This window comes from Hyperoodon ampullatus, assembly GCF_949752795.1.
Source record: "Hyperoodon ampullatus genome assembly, chromosome: 14".
Lineage (NCBI taxonomy): Eukaryota > Metazoa > Chordata > Mammalia > Artiodactyla > Ziphiidae > Hyperoodon > Hyperoodon ampullatus.
Genome location: NC_136927.1, coordinates 20,111,288 through 20,131,158, shown reverse-complemented (window position 1 = coordinate 20,131,158; position 19,871 = coordinate 20,111,288). Strand labels below are relative to the sequence as shown.

The window sequence follows — 19,871 nt, the reverse complement described above, 5'->3', positions numbered from 1 at the left end:
AAAAGCGAGAAATAGGGGGAAGAAGGAAGGGGGTATGGGTCCCAAGCAAATCCAAAACCTGGCAAGGCAAACTATGGGATCTTAAGGCTGGAGTACAATGCTCTCTTTGGCTCCATGCTCTGCCCTTCAGGTTGACTGGGTAATAGTCCCAGGTCCTCTGGGGCAGAGGTGCTGTCTCCATAGCTCTCAGAGGCAGGGGTCTCACCCCCAGGGCTGTGCTAGACAATCCCACCCCCACTACTTTGGGCAGATGCCATCTGGCCTGTTGAAAACAAGGCATTCATCCCCTTTTTGAAACCAAGGAGGCAGCCTTGGTCTCTGAATTGCCTTTAGGATCATCCTTCCCTTGCTTTTCTTAGCCATATCTTTAAGTTCTGCTTCCTTTTTGCTTAACAATTCTGTCTTGAAGTTGTTTCTGCCTTCTCACATTTTGCTACAGCCAGTCAGGAGGAACCAAGCCTCACCCTCCACACTGTGCTTAGAGATCACGTCAGCTAAATATCCAATTTCATTACTGGCAAGTTCTACCTTCCATAGAACACTAGAACTTGGCCACAGTTCAGCCAAGTTCTTTGCCATTTTATAACAAGGATGGTCCTTCCTCTGGTTTCCAATAATATGTTCCTCATTTCTGTCTGAGACCTCATTAGAATGGCCTTTACCGCCCATATTTCCACCAACATTCTGTTCACGACCATTTAGGTAGTCTCAGAGAAAGTTGAGGCTTTCTCTACAGCTCTGAACCCATCCTAAATTGCTGGTCCATTAAACCATGAGCTCAATAAATGCTTATTGTTTTAAGCCATTGAGTTTGGGGGTGGTTCTGCAGTGTTATCACAGCAGTTGATAACTAAGACAACTTTTATCCATCAGGGACAGCTGAATGGACTGTCGGAAGGAGTTACATATGTTGGCTTTACAGGCAGTCATACCTTATACACTTTCACTCAGAAGTTACCCAATAATCACCCACTTACGCATGCTTATGTCCTATTTAAAGATAAATGTTACTGGACCATTTTAAGTACATATGTGCGTCTCTAGGCCTTTAGCCTTGTCGAAAAATGGGGTGCCCACCTGAACCAGATCCCACCAATGGGAGCTGGTTTCTGTTCCATATATGTAACAGTCTCAAGTGAGTTATTGGGGGTTTTGGGAAGGGATTTTCGTATGAGTTTGGTGTAATTCAGTGGTTAAAGATGGGGCAACATCCCCTAGATGACCATGTACCTTCTTTACAATGGTTAGGATGATGCTGGGGTTGCTTCCCAGGATGCTGATGGGTAATCACGTGTGACTATCTAAATTTAAATTAATTAGAGCTAAGTAAACTTAACTCAGCTCCTCAGTCATACTAGCCATATGTTCATAGCTACCGCTTTGAACAACCCAGACCCTGAACATTTTCATTATCTCAGAAAATTCTGTTGCACGGTGCTGGTCTCAATGCTTGTGTTCAACTTTCTTATTTACAGAATCTTTTTGGTCTAAACGTCTAGTTTCTACTTGACTATTTGATTCTGACAGCTCTCACTCTGTACCCTCTTGGAAAAATGAGTTATTATTGTCTAGGTTATCAACTCAAGCTAGTCTGTTTTGACACCTGCAATGTTAAATATTCTTTTTGTTACAGGTCACAAAGCTAAGCATTAAAGTGTAGTCTTTATTTGTTTATGTATACTGACAGAGGGAGCACCCCTTCTGCCAGGCAGAGTGAGGCTTGCGAGGGAGAGAGGGCAGCGGAGAGAACCAGTCTGAGTTTTAAAAACCCTAACAGCACTTCCCTGGTGGCGCAGTGGTTAAGAATCTGCCTGCCAATTCAGGGGACACGGGTTCGATCCCTGGGCTGGGAAGATCCCACATGCCGCGGAGCAACTAAGCCCGTGTGCCACAACTACCGAGCCTGCCGCTCTAGAGCCCGCGAGCCACAACTACTGAGCCCACTTGCCGCAACTACTGAAGCCCACGCGCCTAGAGCCTGTGCTCCATAGCAAGAGAAGCCACCGCAATGAGAAGCCCGCGCACCTCAACAAAGAGTAGCCCTTGCTCGCTGCAACTAGAGAAAGCCCGCGTGCAGCCACGAAGACCCAACGCAGCCAAAAAAATAAATTAAAAAAAAATAAAGGGAGTGACGGGCATAGAAAATGACCATTTAGCACACATCACACTGATGGGCCACAGATGGATGCAAGCAGAAGTAGGCTGGAGTATGATATGAAACAGGATATGTGCAAAGTCTCAAAGTATCTTCCTGCAAGATACTTATTCATTACAAAGGGAGAAGCAGTAACTCTGCAGAGAGGGACCCAGTGGACACCACCTTAACCAAGGGATCAAGGTCAGCGTCATCAGCATCACCAGAGGTGGGACACATTGGCACCATGTACCACCCCCTGATACGATGCACTGAGAAGGCACAAGATCACTTCTGTGGTATTCCTGCCCACACTCCTCAACCTAATCATTAGAAAACATCAGGCAGACAAAAAGTGGGTTCTGGAGTCATTCTACTTCTGTTTGAACCTGAGTGCCCTACTGACTAGTTGTGTGACTTTGGAAAGTCACTTCGTTTCTCCTTGCCTCCGTTTCCTCATCTGTAAGAGGAGGATTAAACTTAGTACCCACCTCAGAGGATTATAAGGAGGATTAAGTGTGTTAATACATGTACAGTGCTTAGAACAGTGCCCGCTCAGTGAGGGCTGTGTTAGTGTGTGCAGCCATCATGTGAGACCAGCAGCTTCTTCTGCTGATCTTAGGGATATTTGTTTCTTTTTTTTTCCTTTTCACTGTGCTTCTGGAAGCTTTCTGATGTAGGCCCTGGTGCTGATTCCTCCTCCAAACAGCTGTTTTGTTCTAACAGCATTTCTCACTCCACCCGTGGGCAGGCAAAGCGTGCCTTAAGGATCATCTACTTTTGAAGGAATCAGAATAACTGCTCTCTCAGTTGAGAGAAAAAAGACAGAAGTGAGGGCTTCCCTGGTGGTGCAGTGGTTAAGAATCCGCCTGCCAATGCAGGGGACATGGGTTCGAGCCCTGGTCCGGGAAGATTCCACATGCCGCGGAGCGACTAAGCCCATGCACCACAACTACGGAGCCTGCGAGCCACAACTACTGAGCCCGGGTGCCACAACTACTGAAGCCCATGCGCTTAGAGCCCGTGCTCCGCAACAAGAGAAGTCACCACAATGAGAAGCCCACGCACCGCAACAAAGAGTAGAAGCCCGCGGGCAGCAACGAAGACCCAATGCAGCCAAAAAAAATAAAAAATAAAAATAAATAAATAAATAAATAAATAAATATCTTAAATAAATTAAAAAAAAAGAGTTGAAAAGACAGAGCTCATGTCACCAAAGAACCTTCTGGGGCCAGTTTCTCTTATTCCCAACATGGGGTCCAGACCTCTCTGGGCTGGGCTTGTGGAACCTTGTGGTTTGGTGGGGGGTGGTGTGGATCTGCCTCACAATGACCTGTGTGAGCCCTCACCCCATGTCACATTTTAGCATCTGCTTGGCCAATAAGACTGCAGCACACAAACCAGTCTCATTCCCCACTTGGCCTCTCCTTTGATGTCACAATATGAACTTGTGGATATTAATCTGGCTACAGCTGCTCACAAACCAGTTGGCAAGGTCAAGAGGACCAACACAGTAAGATGTGGAAGAGAACTGACCATCAGCTCAAGATCAAAGCCAGGGATGGGCCTCAGGCAAGCCAGCTCAAGGAATTGGGTCCAGCTCAGGAACTCACCGTGCCACACCCTCTAGCGCCGTCAGAATTCCAGAGCTTCCCTGTGTTTGAGGACATCAGTCATCACGTCAAAGAAGCGGGGGCCCAGCTGGTAAAGAAAGTCAATGCCATCTTTCAGCTGGACATCACCAAGAATGGGAAGACCATTCTGCAGTGGACCATTGATCTGAAGAATGGCTCTGGGAACATGTATCCAGGACCCGCCAGGCTCCCAGCGGACACTGTCTTCACAATCCCGGAGCCTGTCTTTATGGAGCTGGTTTTGGGCAAAATGAACCCTCAGAAGGCTTTCCTTGCTGGCAAGTTCAAAGTGAGCGGCAAAGTTCTGCTTGGCCAGAAGCTTCAGAGGGTTTTCAAAGACTGGGCTAAGCACTGAGCCTGCAAAACTACCAAGGAACTTCCAGCACTTCCCTTCGATTATAACGTGGAGCAGAAATCACGCTTAAGCTGAAATTAAAACAAAAAATATTCAATAGTTTTACTCAGATTCTTCCTATTCAAGTTTAATTAATTTTCCTGCTGGTGTGTAAATTTGGAGCGAGGGTTCTAGAGCCGTAAAGAGTGTTGGAGTGTATCACCTAAAATCTTTGTCTTTTTCTTTTCTTAGGTTCATTTGTGTCATAATATGCTAGGGTGAAAGCCCCAGGTTGAGAAATGGGTGGTTTTGACGGTTGGATTTAAATGCTCCAGTGATTGAGTTCCTGGGACTTTTGTTTTGTTTTGAGTCTGGTGCTTTGGGAAAGAAGTGATAACATCACTGTGCAGGTCTGCATTCCAGTCGGTAGCTTGGCTCTTCGAGGAGACCTTAACAGGGGTGGCAGCGTTCTAAGAGGGTGGGCTCCAGAGCTGTGTGGATGGCGTGAGGCCGTCGAGAGGATGCGCTCTTGGTGTAGTGTGACTTCTGATGGATTTAATTCCAGGAGAGTCAAAGGGCTTGAACGATGTTCTAGGCTATTTGTGTTTAAACCAGAACATGCATCAGATTGCCTGGAAGCCCAGATTGCTGGACGCCCCTCAGAGTTTCAGCTCTGTAGGTCTGGACTGGGGACATAAGCATCCCCAGGTGATGCTGGTGGGACCACCCTTGCAGAAGCCCTGCTGCCATTCATGCATAGCTCTCGGTATTGATCATAACTATTCTACTCTAGACCCACAAGATGCTGCCATCATATAAAGATCTGCTGCAGGCAGATTACACAGCCCGCTTGTGGGCCATTTCTGGAGTGTCAGGAGCTTGCGTGCAGAGCATTTTTTTTTTTTTTTTTTGCGGTACGCGGGCCTCTCACTGCTATGGCCTCTCCCGTTGCGGAGCACAGGCTCCGGATGCGCAGGCTCAGCAACCATGGCTCACGGGCCCAGCCGCTCCGCAGCATGTGGGATCCTCCCGGACTGGGGCACGAATCCTCGTCCCCTGCATCGGCAGGCGGGCTCTCAACCACTGCACCACCAGGGAAGCCCCGCGCAGAGCATTTTACAAAATCAGAGGTCATGCTGGGAGACTTTCCCTGCTGGGAACCCTCTCCAGACACTGGGAGGACTGGAATGGAGCGGCTGCAGCCTGATGTGGCCTCCTTGTGAGTGTGTGGGTCATTTTTTTTTTTTTTAATTATTATTATTTTTTTAATTTTATTTTTTTATTAGTTTCTGCTTTATAACAAAGTGAATCAGTCATACATATACATCTGTTCCCACATCCCTTCCCTCATGCATCTCCCTCCCTCCCACCCTCCCCATCCCAACCCTCCAGGCTGTGTGGGTCATTTGTTCCCATGTGACCAGTGCGTACCTTATCTTGTAGGTTAAAGACACACAGTGTGGACCCTCTGAAACCTGCATGGGAGCTCCATGAAAATGGCCATGCTCAAACACATGCCTACCAAACGATCCAGCTATTCCATTCCTAGGCATTTTCCCAAGTGCAAAAATTTGTACGTGAATGTTCACAGAAGCTGTATTTGTGATTGTCCCAAACTGTAAATGAACCAAATGTCCATCAATGGATGGACAAATCATGGTCTGTCGTATCCTGGAATAGTACTCAGCAATGAAAAGGGATGAGTTTTTGAAGAGGGCACAAGTACACAATGGATGTCAGAACTGTGCCGAGTGAATGAAGCCAGAGAAAACCAAGTATGTACCATATGATTCTATTTATATAACATAGTAGAAAATGCCAGCTGTAGTGGCAGAAAGAAGATCAGTGGTTGCCAGGAGACAGGGATGGATGGGGAGTGGGTAGGGTTGGGGGGTATTATAAATGGCTATGAGGAAACTTGGGGGTGATGGATATATGTCCTGATTGTGGTGATGTTTTCACAGGTGTATATGTAGGTCAAACATCAAATTGTGCACTTTATATACACATAGGCAGCTTATTATGTATCAGTATAACTCAATAACACTGTTTTAAAAGCCTCCTGCCTTCCATTCAAAATGAAGTTGTTATAAAGAGAATTTAAGACTTAATGCTTCTCTGGGTGTGAGTCCTCTGACCTCATCCTGTGTCTGTCTTCCACTTTCACTGACCTGATGCCCCCGCACAGGCTCCCTAAGCTCTCCATGTCGGAACGAGGCAGTGCTCACTGCTGACAAAATCTCATTCTCTCAGAGGGACGCGAAGAGACCATTTGTTGAGTTGACGCTCAGCGCTGTGGTTGGGAGTCGCTGATGGTTTGGGTGTGGGACGTGGAGCACCCCCTAGTTTCTTGGCTCGCCTGGGTCACTCGGCAGGTGAGGAGGTGAGCAGTATGATGTTGCTGCCAGCGCCCCCACCCAGGGCCATGGTGGGCGTCTCAGAGGCTTCAGATGATATCAGATACCGTTGATATCCACGCTTACCTTGCCTGGTCCAGGCCCCGCTGTTCAAGCTGTATTACAAGTGTCAGGCATGGCTGTGCAGGCGTTTGGGGGCTGCTGTTAGGGACATGGCTCGCCCGAGCCTGTTCCCTGAGCGGTCCTGCTCGTACCTCTGGGGATTGGCCCTAAGACGGGGTTGCTTGGAGATGGGGAGGGGGTGGGGAGGGGAGTTAGGATGGGAGGGGTTACAGAGGGTCGTGCCTGGACTGGCATCTGACCACAGGCTGGAAGGGACCTGTGACCCATCATCACTTGGGACAGAAACATGACTCAAACCAGTTAGGTTCCTTCCTCAGGAATTCAGAGCTGGGAAGCTGAGAGATTGAGCTACAAGCGGGCCGTGGGGACAGAACCCGAAAGACTGGGATGTAGGAGGGGTGCCTGCCGTGGTAGGAGCTGGACAGGAGGGCCAAGCCTTGAATGAGGAGGTGGCTGGTTTTCTAGTGAGGGGAGGAGAGTCCAGGCCTCGGGAAACACACAGCAAACCCCTGTGCAATCAAAAGAGCAAAATCACGTGATGCCAGGATGCCACGTGGAGCAGCTAGACGGACTCAGATTTTGGAATCAGAAGCGTAGTTTCAAGCCAGTCACCACCTCACATCCATGTAATCACAGGGGATTAATGAACCGCTCTGGCCTCAGTGGCCTCATCTGGAAATGGGCCCGTAGCCCTGAAAACGTCAGGTTGTTGGGGGGCTGGGAGTGGGTCCCCCGCACGGTCACTGGGAGAGGTGGGTCTTCCACGTGTGTGGATTCCCCTTCTCTTCTGGGTGACGGGAGGTGGGGTCCCTATTGCCTCCTGAAAAGGTCCACACTCGGGGCCCTTCTGCCTTTTCTCTTACACAGAAGGTCACATCTAGTTCAAGACGCACGTCTCTGTGTTTCTTCTTCTGCACAAGGTTGGCCAGCACAGTGTTTTTAAAGTTTGAATGAGAATATTGTATACAAAAATCGGATTTCTGGATTCTCTTGAGGAGCTGGGTTATTTGGTCACACTGGGCCCTATTCCTGCAAAGCTTGGTGTCCGGGGGCCGGGATGGGCCCTCCAGCCGGGCCAGGCCGTGCCCTGCGCTCTGCCTCCTTGCCCCCCAGGCTGTGTTGGCAGCCCCCCCGCCATCAAAACTATGCTGTTGTTTTCTCCAGCGGGGCCTGCTTTGCCGGGGTGCCATGGGTACCTGCCTACGTGACCTCAGCTCCCGCGGTATGGGCCTCACTCTCACCCTGATGGAGCGACCCCGTGTTAGTGTCTAGTGCCCTCCTACAAATCACCACCAGCTCTGCAGCTGCAAACAGCACCGTTGAGTCTCTCGCAGTGTCTGCAGCGGGGCACTGGCTTCTCTGCTTCCGTCTCATCTCGCAGGCCTGAAATCAAGGTGTTGGTGAGGCTAGGCGCTCATCTGGGGCCCGGGGGAAGGATCTGATCCAGATCCTCTGGGTTTTAGCCTCATTCAAATCCTCATGGTTGTCAGCCAGGGATGTTCCCTCAGCTCCTGAAAGCCACCCACGTTCCTGGTCACGGGGCCTCTCCATCTGCAAAGCCAGCAGTGGCATGAGGAGTCTGTCTCAGGCTTCAAATCTCTCTGAACTCTTCTGCCTCTGGGTTAAAGGATGCGGGTGGTAACACTGGGCCACCCAGACAATCCAGGATAATCTTCTCTCTTAATGTCAACTGATCAGTAACCTTCATTACACCTGTGGAGTTCCTTCTGCCATGTAAGGTACTGCTACGTGGACCGAACGACTACGCCCCCCTTCCGCCGAAATTCACACGAGCGCGCCCTTTCTCCACCACGTGAGGACACAGCAGGAAGGTGCCACCTGCAAACCGGGAAGAGAGCCCTCAGCAGAACCTGACCCTGGGGCACCTGACTTCAGACTTCCAGCCTCCAGAACTGGAGAAATAAATGCCTGTTGTTCAGGACACCCTGTCTACAGGGTTTTGTTGTAGCAGCCACCGTGAGACAGGCAGTGTGTTCATGGGTATGATGTATCATCACATCCACAGTTTGGGGGATTGGGCTGTAGCATCTTCCTGGGGGCAGGATTCTGCCTGTCTCCCCCTTGAACCTACCATCTAAGTTCTACCCATCCTTCGGATCCTCCTCCAGGAAGCTGCCCTGATCCAGCTGTCATCTTCCCACCGCTCTTATGTCCCCCCACTTTTTCCAGCCCTGGGTTCTGGCTATGGGTGGGCATTATCCTGTCTGGGTCAACCAGATATCTTGGTGGCCCAGGGTAGTCTCATTTCACACTGCTGTCTTTATTTGATGTTCAGTTGGTGGCACCCCCTTGGTCAGAGGGTCTCAGCCTGGATGACAGGTTACAGGACTCGACTGCACACCCCCCAGTGCTGGTATGCCCCTGGGGGTGGGGATCAGTCAGGTCCTCGCCAGCTTTCACTTTATCTCATTCTCTTAATGCTCGATACCCACTGTACATGCCAAAATTGCTTGTTGAATGAATAAACAAACTCCCTAAAATTTTTTCAAAAAACACACGTGTGGAAAAAATTCCAAATGGTACAAAGGAGCACACAGAAAATTCAATTCTCATGCTTCTCCTGACCCCCTTTTCCTGCTTTTGTACTCAAAGGCCCCTGCAGTTACCAGCTTCTTGTGTGTTCTTCCAGATGTGCACACACCCCAATGGGCATGTTCCACCTCTCACCTTTTTGTTTCTACGGGAATGGCAGCTGGTCTCAGATGTTCCTTTCCACCGTGCATTTTAACTTATTCCAAAAGGTAACACATAGATCTCTTCTTCAAAGAATGACCACCTGAAGGGTCAAAGTTTAGACCTGACTTACCCAACTGAAACTTTTTTCATAGTCACCTGTGTCCTTTAGGGAGACTCTCACGATGGGCTGCTTTACAAGTGAAGGATGCGAAATGGACTCCTCTACCTTGGAGAGGGATTTACTCCCCTTTGCTATGTGAGCAGTCCTGCAACCCTCAGGAGCTGTGGGCCAGGCTGGGGGATGCCTGTACCTGTGGCTTCTCCTCATCTTTCTGTCCTTCTGGGCTCTGTCTGCCCGAGGCCTCACAGGAGTACCTGGTGTGATGGGCTCCAGGGGGAGGATGCGAAGACCCTGCCAGGCACTGGGCCCTCCCTCTGGGTCCACAGTCCTGATCAGTTGACATCAGTAACCAGTCCCTCTGGGACCACACACGGGTTGTCTCAGCTCGCAGAGGGAGCCCTGGCTCTAAAGCAGGAATCACCAGGTAGAGCTACAGAATCAGGTACTTCTGCAGCCGGCAAACGTGGGAGCAGGAGAGGGTGAGGGACTCTGGTGGGCCCCAGGTTCACTAACAGGTGTCCCAGTTTCCCCCATAACCAAGGGTATTGCATTTCCTTGCCTGAGCACGAAAGGAGACAGAAAATCTATTCTGATGAAGTATTTTTTAAATCACTTTTTGGTGAGAGGCAAGGAATCTTTCTCCTGGGAGAATGCCCCCACCCCAATTTTATGTGGATGTTAAGGAAACCCACTCTCGTGAGTTTTTCCGTTTTTCAGTGCCAGGTGATGACCGTGGACAGCTGGTATGGAAGTGAGGGGCTCTTTCCAGGAGCAGCCCTGAGGTGTGGGGGTCAGCTTGGATGCTGAGCATCCTCAGAAGCTGGCTCTTCATCACCTATTCATAGGCTGCTCTTCAGCTTTCCGGAGACTTGCCTCTCTCTGATTGGGCGGGTAGTGCACGGAAAGGCCTGCAGGCTGTCAGAACTCAGTACAACCTCTTATTGAAATCTTACCATTTCAGGGGTGGAATGGCTCATTCATGTCACCAGCATTTATGGTGCATTTTCCCCGAGTGGGCTCCGCGCTCAGCGTTGAGATACAGTGGAAGAAACACTTTCTCCCAACTCAAGGAGACAACACCACCTTGGATCGGTGTCCAAGGGGATCAGAGAGGCGAAAAGCACGCCAAGGCCAGGAAGGAGTTAGGGCAGGCCCTGGGCTAGAAGAGCTTCCCCGGGACGCCACCTCCTTCAGCACAGGGAAGGCTTGGCCGCGTCTGGAGCCGGGAGGGGATGGAGCAAATGGCTCGTGGCCTGTGGCGGTTTCTCTGGGGTGCCCAGGCCGGGATAGAGACCAGATGGAGATTCCGGAGTAGTGGGGGCCCCACTGCCTCGCAGCTGATTTCCCCACCCGTCAAATGGGAACCGGGCAGCCTCAGCTCCCACGGGTGGAGCCATCCACCCGAGATCCAGGACAGCACCAGTAACAAGGCGAGCTTTCCGTCCTGGAGAGTCTGAGTTAGGGCAGGTTTGGGGTTTCAGCAGTGAGCCGCCAGGTTGCATTTGTTCACTGACTTATCCGTTCATCTAATGACCTTACAGCTCCTCTGTCATGTGCTGGGCACTCACGATATTAAGCGGGTGTGAACCGTTATTCACCAGGCCGGGGTTGGTCCTGGGTGGTCAGGACCAGTGCGTTTCTCCTTCACCACACGTTATCCAACCTTCTGGGAGTCGCCGCTGATTCCAGGTGCTGGAGGACAGTGGCCAGCTAGCCCAGGGGCCTCCTCTCCCGGAGATTTTATTCTCGGATGCGGGCGGTGGGGAGACAAACAGCAAACAGTAAGTGACCAGGCAAGACCTCAGAAAGTGAGTATGATGAAAAGAGAAGCACGCGGGGGCTGTGCCAAGGGGACGGGGTGGCCCGGGGCGCCTCTCTGAGCAGGGCTGCCTGAGTCTGCCGCTTAGGGAGCAGACCCCGGACAAAGAGTCACGTGGGCGGTGGTCCCTGGAAACACCAGTCGGGGTGTGGGAACGTGAGACCGGGCAGGAGCTGCAGGGCTTGCATCTGAGCAGGTCACCACTGTGGGTGGCCGGGGCTCAGTCCCACGGGGCATCCGGGGAGATGCTGGGGACGCAGCTCAAGCCCCTCACCCAGGTCAGGGTGGTGTGGGCTTCTCAACCTGCCCCTTCAGTCTCTGGTGGGGGGCTGCTCCTGGGACGGGGGTGCTGACTCCCAGGCAGAGCGGGCTCCAGGCACCCGAGGAAGCCCTCAGGCAGCTGCGGTCAGCTGGAGAAGACAGGGGACAGTGATAGCGGGACCCAGAGAGGGACCTCGGTGGGTGCTGACTCCCAGGCACCCCAGCACTGGGGGCTCTGATTTGTGCGGGCAGCAGGACATGTGGGTGCGAGCCTGGACTCTGGGGCCAGGGTGCCTGGGGCTGGGTCTCGTTCCGGCCACTTCCTAGTTCTGGGACCTCGGGTACATTGCTGTTATTTATTTATTTTAAAATATACCTGTTACAGGAGAAGTCTGCAGGCCCCAAGTGTGCAGCTCACACAAATTTTCCCAAATGGAACAAACCCTTGCAACCAGCACCTGGCTTGAGAAATAGGACACGACAGCACCCCAGGACCCCCCTCATGCCCCTTCTGCTCTTCCCTCCTCGAGGGTGCCCACTGTTCTGACTTCTGACGTCATGGTGGTGCCTGCTTTTGTATTTTAAGTAAATGGCTTCTTCCTCCCAGCATCTTCCTCTTCCTTCTGTGTCTGAGCCCCGGGCACGTTTGTGGGACGTTATGGTTCATTCACTTTACTGCTGAGTGGTGTCCGTGGTATTCGGATTGTTTCCTGTTGGGGCCAATTTCCACCAGGGCTGCTGTGAACCTCCTCGTGCGTCTGTGTGATCGGAGGTCCCTCTCCATCACACACATTAGCGTGTGTTAGCGTCTCATCCAAGTCTGCAGTGACAGCCACCACATGGCGTCTTGCACCCAGCAGGCGCTTCATGAGTGCTGGCAGAGCCTGGGTTGGGAGGCAGGGCGAGTCCAGGGTGGAGAAGCAGCCCATGTTGGGGTCAGGCGTCTGGCTCGCTTGGTGTTTGATCTGCTCCATAGGCTGGGACCCCACCTGCTGGACCCCACCTTCTGGACCCCAGAAGGAAGCTCTGTCGGCAGGAGGGCGTCGAGCCGGTGCTCATCTGCCACACGAGTCCCCACAGCAGATGCTGGAGATGCTCTTTTCCTTTACTTTGGGGAAAAAATATCTTCCAGACCTGCGACTTGGATAATCATAAGAAACATCTGTGACCTCCTAAAAATATCTGCTTCGTGCCATTTTGTGGAGCACAATGTTTATATAGCCTAGCAGTGTAATTAAATGGGTGTTCAGTTAACTCTCAAGAACAGCTGGAGGCTCCCCAAGCCCACGATGGGATCTGCAGGCGCCGGTGAAGCGGGCTGCGCAGGGGACCCTGGCTTTCGGTGGGGCTGGGGCCTGGAGGGGCTATAGCGATGCGGGCCAGGAAAGAACCGGGCAAGAGACTGTGATGCAGGGCTCCTGCCCCCCGGACCGTTGTATGGTGCTTAGTTCCATGTTTCCATCTGGCAACCCCTGGAACGTTTCCTACTGAGGAGAGGTTTTCCCTTAAAGAACTCATCAGAAAGTGCCTCATCCCTAAGTGGCTTTTTTGGCTGTTTTGTAGCCTGAGGAGACTAAGTGTGGTTAATGGTAGATTTTTTTCTGGAACCGTTCATGCTTGTTTCCAGGGAACTACATATATTAATCAAGGTTTTAGCCAGTAAGGACTGGAGCTGCGTGCTCTCTCTTTCTTTTCACCAATAAAGAGCGCGGCTGAAGAAATCTTTTTGATGAAGGATTCCCTTCGTTTTTCAGCTGAGCAAGTTTATTTGAGTCCCCAGAGGCTTGCAAAGCAGGATCAGAGCCTATTAGGGTAGCGATCTCAGAACCCCCCTGAAGACTGTGTGTCCAAAACATGAGCTGGTTGGGGGTGCGATTCTAGGGGACTTTGAAGGAGAAGTCCGGAGTTAGGAAGAAGTCCAGGGACAGTGCCTCTCCCTTGACTACCCCGTCCTTTGGAATCCTGCTCTTCACATGCGGAAAAGGGACAGCCCATTTTAAGCATATATTCATTCATCAGCAATAATGGCTGAGCACCTACTACGTACTGTACCACTTGGCCCTTCACCCAGTATGAAGGATGCAATGGTGAGCAGAATGGACATCTCTGGTCCTCAGGGAACTTCTGGCGTGGTGCCTGGCTACATACTGTGGTGAGGGCTCCGAAGGAGAAGCTGGATGTGGTGAGGGCAGCTTCACGAGGACTGAGATCAGGGGAGTGAATGGGAGGTAACTTGAGGTGGGGCAGAGAAGAGACCACTCCAGGCAGAAGGAACAGCACATGCAAATGTCCTGTGGCTGGCAGTGCAGGATAAGCTCCAGGAACAGAAGACCAGGCCAGTGGGGCTGGAGCACAGCAGTCAGTGGTGGACAGTGGCAGGAAGCTGGATGGCAAAGAAGCACCCTGGACAGAAGGAGGCAGCCAGATCATGGCCCTCAGGCTGGGGCCAGGACTTTGCTGTCATCCTCATATGGTCTGAGGCTGGGACATATCTGCTAAGATCTGGATGCCATGCTGGCTGGCCTTATCTTTTTCTGGAAGAGAAGATTGGGTTGGGGGATGACCCCTTCCAACTGGATCCAAAGACTGGAAAGCTGGGATTTCCAGAAAGATTTAATTTTTTCCCCTATCTTGAGATCTGTGACTCCAGACTCCTCCAAGCTCTGATGGTGACCCTCACGAAAGAGGTGGCTCTATGACATCACTGGAGGGACAGTGACCAAAGGACCTAAACCCAAGACTCTGCTCCAGGAAACGGAGGGCTTCGTTTCAGTGTCTGTCCAGGCCACGGCCTAGTGGGTCTCTAACAGACTCAAGAAGAGAAACAGCCGAGAGAAGAAGGAAAGCCACCCTCTTGTGTTCCCAGTGGCACCATCTTCTGAGTCTGCAGGAATCACAAGGCCATGAATATGTAGCAAGGCGGTGGTGGGCAGTGGGCAGGCTGGCCCCATGGGGCAGTGGGAAGTGGGCGGCAGGGTCAGAGGATGCTGGTGGCATCTTGGTTGTACGGCCAACCAGCTCTGTGACGCCATCTTTTCCTCTTCAATGGGCTTCTTTGTCTTCAATCCCACAATGGCGGGCATGACCCCAGCCAATCCCCACTTCCCTTGGATATTTATAATCGTAAAATAAACTCGGTATTTGGAAGGTAACTGGGAAAGGGGAGGTCAGCTCAGTGATAATAGTAAGAGGTGGCATTTAGGGCACATTGGTCTATGTGCCAGGTACTACATTGAGTGCCTAACACGTATCACCTCTGCTCGAGAGGTCCTGAAACGATTCCCGCTGCTTTGGGAGGGTGAAGACCCGTCAAGGTCCAGGCCTCAAAAAGGTGATGGTGCTCCCCCGCCACTTCCAACGCATGTGACTAAAAACAAACAAGGTGCACAACTGTAAATCAAGTGCAAGATAGATCAATCAAATTCTGGTTCTATCTCCATGATGACTAGTTGGATGTCTTTGAAATATTATTATGTATACTTTTGGTGACTTTTACGTAAATTTGAATGATGTGATTCTGAAAGAGTTTAATATAAAAATAATAACAAAGTCTCACTTTAGGACCCAAATGTAAAATGAATACCAAGACCTTAAAGGTGGGCAGGAATTGTGCAGGTTCAAAGCCCTCAAGATAGAACGGTTTGTAAGCTGTGTTTAAGCTACTGTCCATGCCAGGGGGCTGCTCTCACCTGGTAAAAGGAAAGCCCACCATCCTTTGTGAGCACTGTGGAAAGCTTGGTCTTGACCTACATGAGCTGGTTTTTACAGGAGGTTTTCAGGAAAGCATATTTTGGAAAACAAAAAGCCTGAGTGCCTTTGCATTGCATTGAGTGCCTTTGAACTGCAAGTGGCCATGGGAGGGACCCGCTCTGCCTAGTGGGTCATAGGGGTGGGGGTGGGGTGAGAGACCAGGTGACTTGCACCAGGGCACAAGGTCGGGGTGGAGCTGGGATTTGAAAACAGGGCTGTGTGTCCTTGACCTCCTCCCATAGAATGGTGTAAAGAGCTAAACAGGACTTTGGAATTCACCAGATCCAGGGTTTGCCTTTCAGAGTTGAGTAAAAGGAACTCCAGAGAAGAACTGAAGGACCCAGGGCCGTGGTTGCCGTGATTCCCTGGGCTTCACCAGCTTTCCGGGGGGAACTCCTGAAGGTGGACCCGAGCTCTGTTTCAAGCTGGTTTCCTGCCTCGCTATGTGACCACCAGGAGGTCACTTGCCCTCTCTGGCTCCAGTCTCTCTTCTCCCAGGGAATCAGATGAGTTGGATTAAGTGTCCTTTCACATTCCTTCAGGATGGAAAGTTCTCTAACTCTGATTCCACCCTCGTCTCATTGAGCTAGTTCCCATGTATCTTGGGAGGGGATTGGGGTGCTGGCAGTGGGCAGGCCCGGCGGGATGGGGTGGTGTAAGTGAACCAGGAATGCAGAAGCAGTCATTTTTCTAAGGGAAGTTTATTTCATAAAGAACAAATTAAATTTTCTTTCCTTTCTTTTCTCTTTTTTAAAAGAAATAGCCAGTATCAGAGCTCAAGGCAACTGACTAGGCATCCCATTAGTCATAAGGCTTTCTCACATCTCCAAATATTCTTTCTGAAAGTGGTCCAGTGTCTTTTTTTTTTTCATTTTTTTTTTCAATTTTTTTTTGGCTGTGCTGCGCAGCTTACAGGATCTTAGTTCTCTGACCAGGAATCAAACCCATGCTCCCTGCGGTGGAAGCACAGAGTGCTAACCACTGGACTGCCAGGGAAGTCCCTCCATTGTCTTTTTTTGCGTGGCAGCATACCTTTACTTACAGCCACAAAAACTGCATCACACGTGACCTCAGCGCTCTGTGGCTTGACGTGGTGCGGTTCATTCTCACAGACCCGCAGGTTGGCCATGGGGCCGATAGTCCAGGAGGACTTGGTTCTCCTCCTTCTGTCTTTCCTCCCCGCTTCCTCCTCCTCAGACCAGCGGGCTGGTCCAGCCGGGCGTGCTTTCCCCGTGGCAGTGGCACAGACAGCAGACCTGACCAATCCTGTGTGCACATCCCTGGGTAACATCCCACTGGCCACAGCGAGTCTCAGGGCCAAACCCAGGCCAGAAGTAGGAAAGTGTGTTTCCTGCGGTCAGAGGTGGGGGAAGAGAGTGGCATGTTGGGACAATAATTATTGTCACTGTCCATGATTACGATGGACAGGCTGTGGTGGCTTTGAAACATGCCTACAAATTCTTCGATGCTCCTCCCACGGAGGGGTGGAATCTAGGTCCCCCTGCTTTGAATGCGGGTGGCCTCTGTGACCGCCTCAATGAATAGAATGTGGCAGAAGTGACCAGTGTGGCTTCCTAGGCTTCTGCCAGGGCCTCGTACCTGCTCAGCCTCGTGGGAGAAGTCTTGCCACCCTGTGGGAGACCCCACATGGGGAGACCAGGGAGCAATGCTCAGGGGTCCCCAGATTCCCAGGGAGGAGTCCTTGGAGAGGAATGCAAACACTGCATCTCTCTGAGCAAGAACTGCCTGGCCGAGCCCAGTTAGCCCCCAGACTCTGGGCAAAACAAATGATTGTTTTAAGCCATTTATTGGGTGGGGGGAGCTGCTGATTATGCAGTATTAGATAAGTAGGAAATCAAGGTTGCACTTGCTAACAAGGAATGGAACTCAGGGGTGAACAGCAGCTCCATCACTGTGCCCAGCTGTGACCTTGGATAAGCCCTGTGACCCCTCTGTGCCTCAGCTTCTCCATCTGTAAAATGGTCGTGTTCCTGGCCTCAGAAGGTTGCTGTCACATTATATCAAACAGGTAGCACAGACCTGGGTCATAGCAGGTGTTCCGTCAATGTTGATGGAATAAATAACCCCTTGCTGTTAAATGTGGCTCCTAGGGTGTGGAGGAAGGGGGCCAAGACTGGCTGGGAGACACAGGGGCCACGGCGTGGGCAAAGGTAGTGACTGCAGCATGGCCACGGGTTCCCGGAGGCTGTGAAGTGCGGCTGTCAGCGGTTGCTGAGTGCGCTGTGTGTGCCTCCGATCTTCCCCTAAAAAGGAGTTTCTTGTACACATTTTGGCTCCTTCCTCCTCTTAGCTGCACCATAATTCAGCTTACAAATATTCCGACATTTATTTATCCGTTCTACTGTTGGAGGGTAGTTTCCAGATTTGCTTCCCCTCTACCGATCTCCCCAGCATGCAGTGTTCTCCAAGCTGTCTGAAACACTTAGAGCACGTGCTTAGAACTGAGGGCAATAAGAATGTTTCTTTTGTAAATTCAAATCCATCCCCCTCCAGCTGCCCACACTGCCCATGTGTCCTCACTGGCTACTCCAGCCTCTCCTGTACTGGGCCAGATTTCAAGGGGTGGTGGGTAAGAACCCACTCCCTCTCCTACCCCAACCTTCCCTTCCAACTGAAGCCCAGTCTTGGAGGCTCTTTCCTTTCCCACCATTAACATACAAGTACCCGGGAGGCATGTCTCTTGAGCCTTCTAAGTCGTCTGTGCCCAGAGAGAAGAAAGCCAGAAGACTTTTCCTAAGAACCTGTCTGGACCAGGGATCCAGGGACACTTGGTGTCTGAGGGAAGTGGTTTTCTATTTAAGGAGGAAGGGAGAGGGAAGTGCCAGAAAGCGAGGGTGGGGACTTTGACCACAGACTCTCTGCGGTTCAAGGTTCTGCCTGACTTTGGCCCCGTTTGGGGCACTGTGATGGAGTGACAGCTTGGATCTGGGTTTGTTAAAGCCCAGGAAATAGTGCTTTCTTCAACCCAACCTAATCCTAAAGGGCACCTTTTCATGATGCCTCACTAAGGAATGGAGAACATCACAATTAAAACCGTGGCACCCTGCTTTCTTATTATTTAGAATTTGTTTATTTATTTTATTTTATTTTATTTTTTTTTGGCTGCACCACACGGCTTGTGGGATCTTAGTTACCAACCAGGGATTGAACCCGGAGCCAAGCAGTGAAAGCACCGAGTCCTAACCACTGGACCACCAGGGAATTCCCTTAGAATTTATCTTTAACTTATTGAAAGAACATTTTCAGACTCAATTACATGAAGATTTTATCATATATTACTCTTGGGTTAACATAAACAAATACAAGCAAAACAAATTGGTTAATGTATTCTAAATTTCTTAACATCCAGAGTCTGATTTTTCTGATTCACTTTTGACTCCAAATTGTTGATTCCTGTGGTCCCCTCTCCCCCCCTGACAATAGCATCCCAGTGCCCTCAAGAGCCTTGTTGATGTAGCAATTCTTAGTATCATCCACACAAGAACTGAAAGCCATTGGTTTGGGGTTCTCCATCTGGCTTTGCAATCAGGGAGAGCTGGCCTGCTTCCAGTCCCTGCTTTGGGAGGGCTGCCGACCACAAATTTCCCCTTCCTCTCGTGCCCACCCCAGCCGGGTACTCTATTGCCATGCAAGTTTTGATGCTGGTGCTTTTGACATTCAAACATGTACAGGCCACAGCGACTATATGACTGCTGGTTGTCAGGAAGTGGTTGTCAGGAACCTTTTTTTTTTTTTCGTGGATTCTTATTTATTTATTTATTCTGCTTTATAACAAATTTAATCAGTTATACATATACATATGTTCCCATATCCCCTCCCTTTTGCGTCTCCCTCCCACCCTCCCTATCCCACCCCTCCAGGCGGTCACAAAGCACCGAGCTGACCTCCCTGTGCTATGCGGCTGCTTCCCACTAGCTATCTACCTTACGTTTGGTAGTGTATATATGTCCATGCCGCTCTTTCACTTTGTCACAGCTTACCCTTCCCCCTCCCCATATCCTCAAGTCCATTCTCTAGTAGGTCTGTGTCTTTATTCCTGTCTTACCCCTATGTTCTTCATGACATTTTTTTTTTCTTAAATTCCATATATATGTGTCAGCATACAGTATTTGTCTTTCTCTTTCGGACTTACTTCACTCTGTATGACAGACTCTAGGTCCATCCACCTCATTACAAATAGCTCAATTTCATTTCTTTTTATGGCTGAGTAATATTCCATTGTATATATGTGCCACATCTTCTTTACCCATTCATCCGATGATGGACACTTAGGTTGTTTCCATCTCCGGGCTATTGTAAATAGGGCTGCTATGAACATTTTGGTACATGTCTCTTTTTGAATTATGGTTTTCTCAGGGTATATGCCCAGTAGTGGGATTGCTGGGTCATATGGTAGTTCTATTTGTAGTTTTTTAAGGAACCTCCATACCGTTCTCCATAGTGGCTGTACCAATTCACATTCCCACCAGCAGTGCAAGAGTGTTCCCTTTTTTCCACACCCTCTCCAGCATTTATTGTTTCTAGATTTTTTGATGATGGCCATTCTGACTGGTGTGAGATGATATCTCATTGTAGTTTTGATTTGCATTTCTCTAATGAGTAAAGATGTTGAGCATCCTT

At 50.4% G+C, this 19,871-nt stretch overlaps 1 protein-coding gene across 1 annotated transcript; it reads left to right on the top strand.

Moving 5' to 3' along the window:
• Positions 1-3,652: 3,652 nt before the first annotated feature.
• Positions 3,653-4,123, top strand: SCP2D1 (SCP2 sterol binding domain containing 1; the record flags this gene model as incomplete). Its single annotated transcript, XM_079718967.1, has 1 exon — positions 3,653-4,123. The coding sequence occupies one exon, from the start codon at positions 3,653-3,655 to the stop codon at positions 4,121-4,123; it is 471 nt and encodes a 156-aa protein (XP_079575093.1).
• Positions 4,124-19,871: the final 15,748 nt, after the last annotated feature.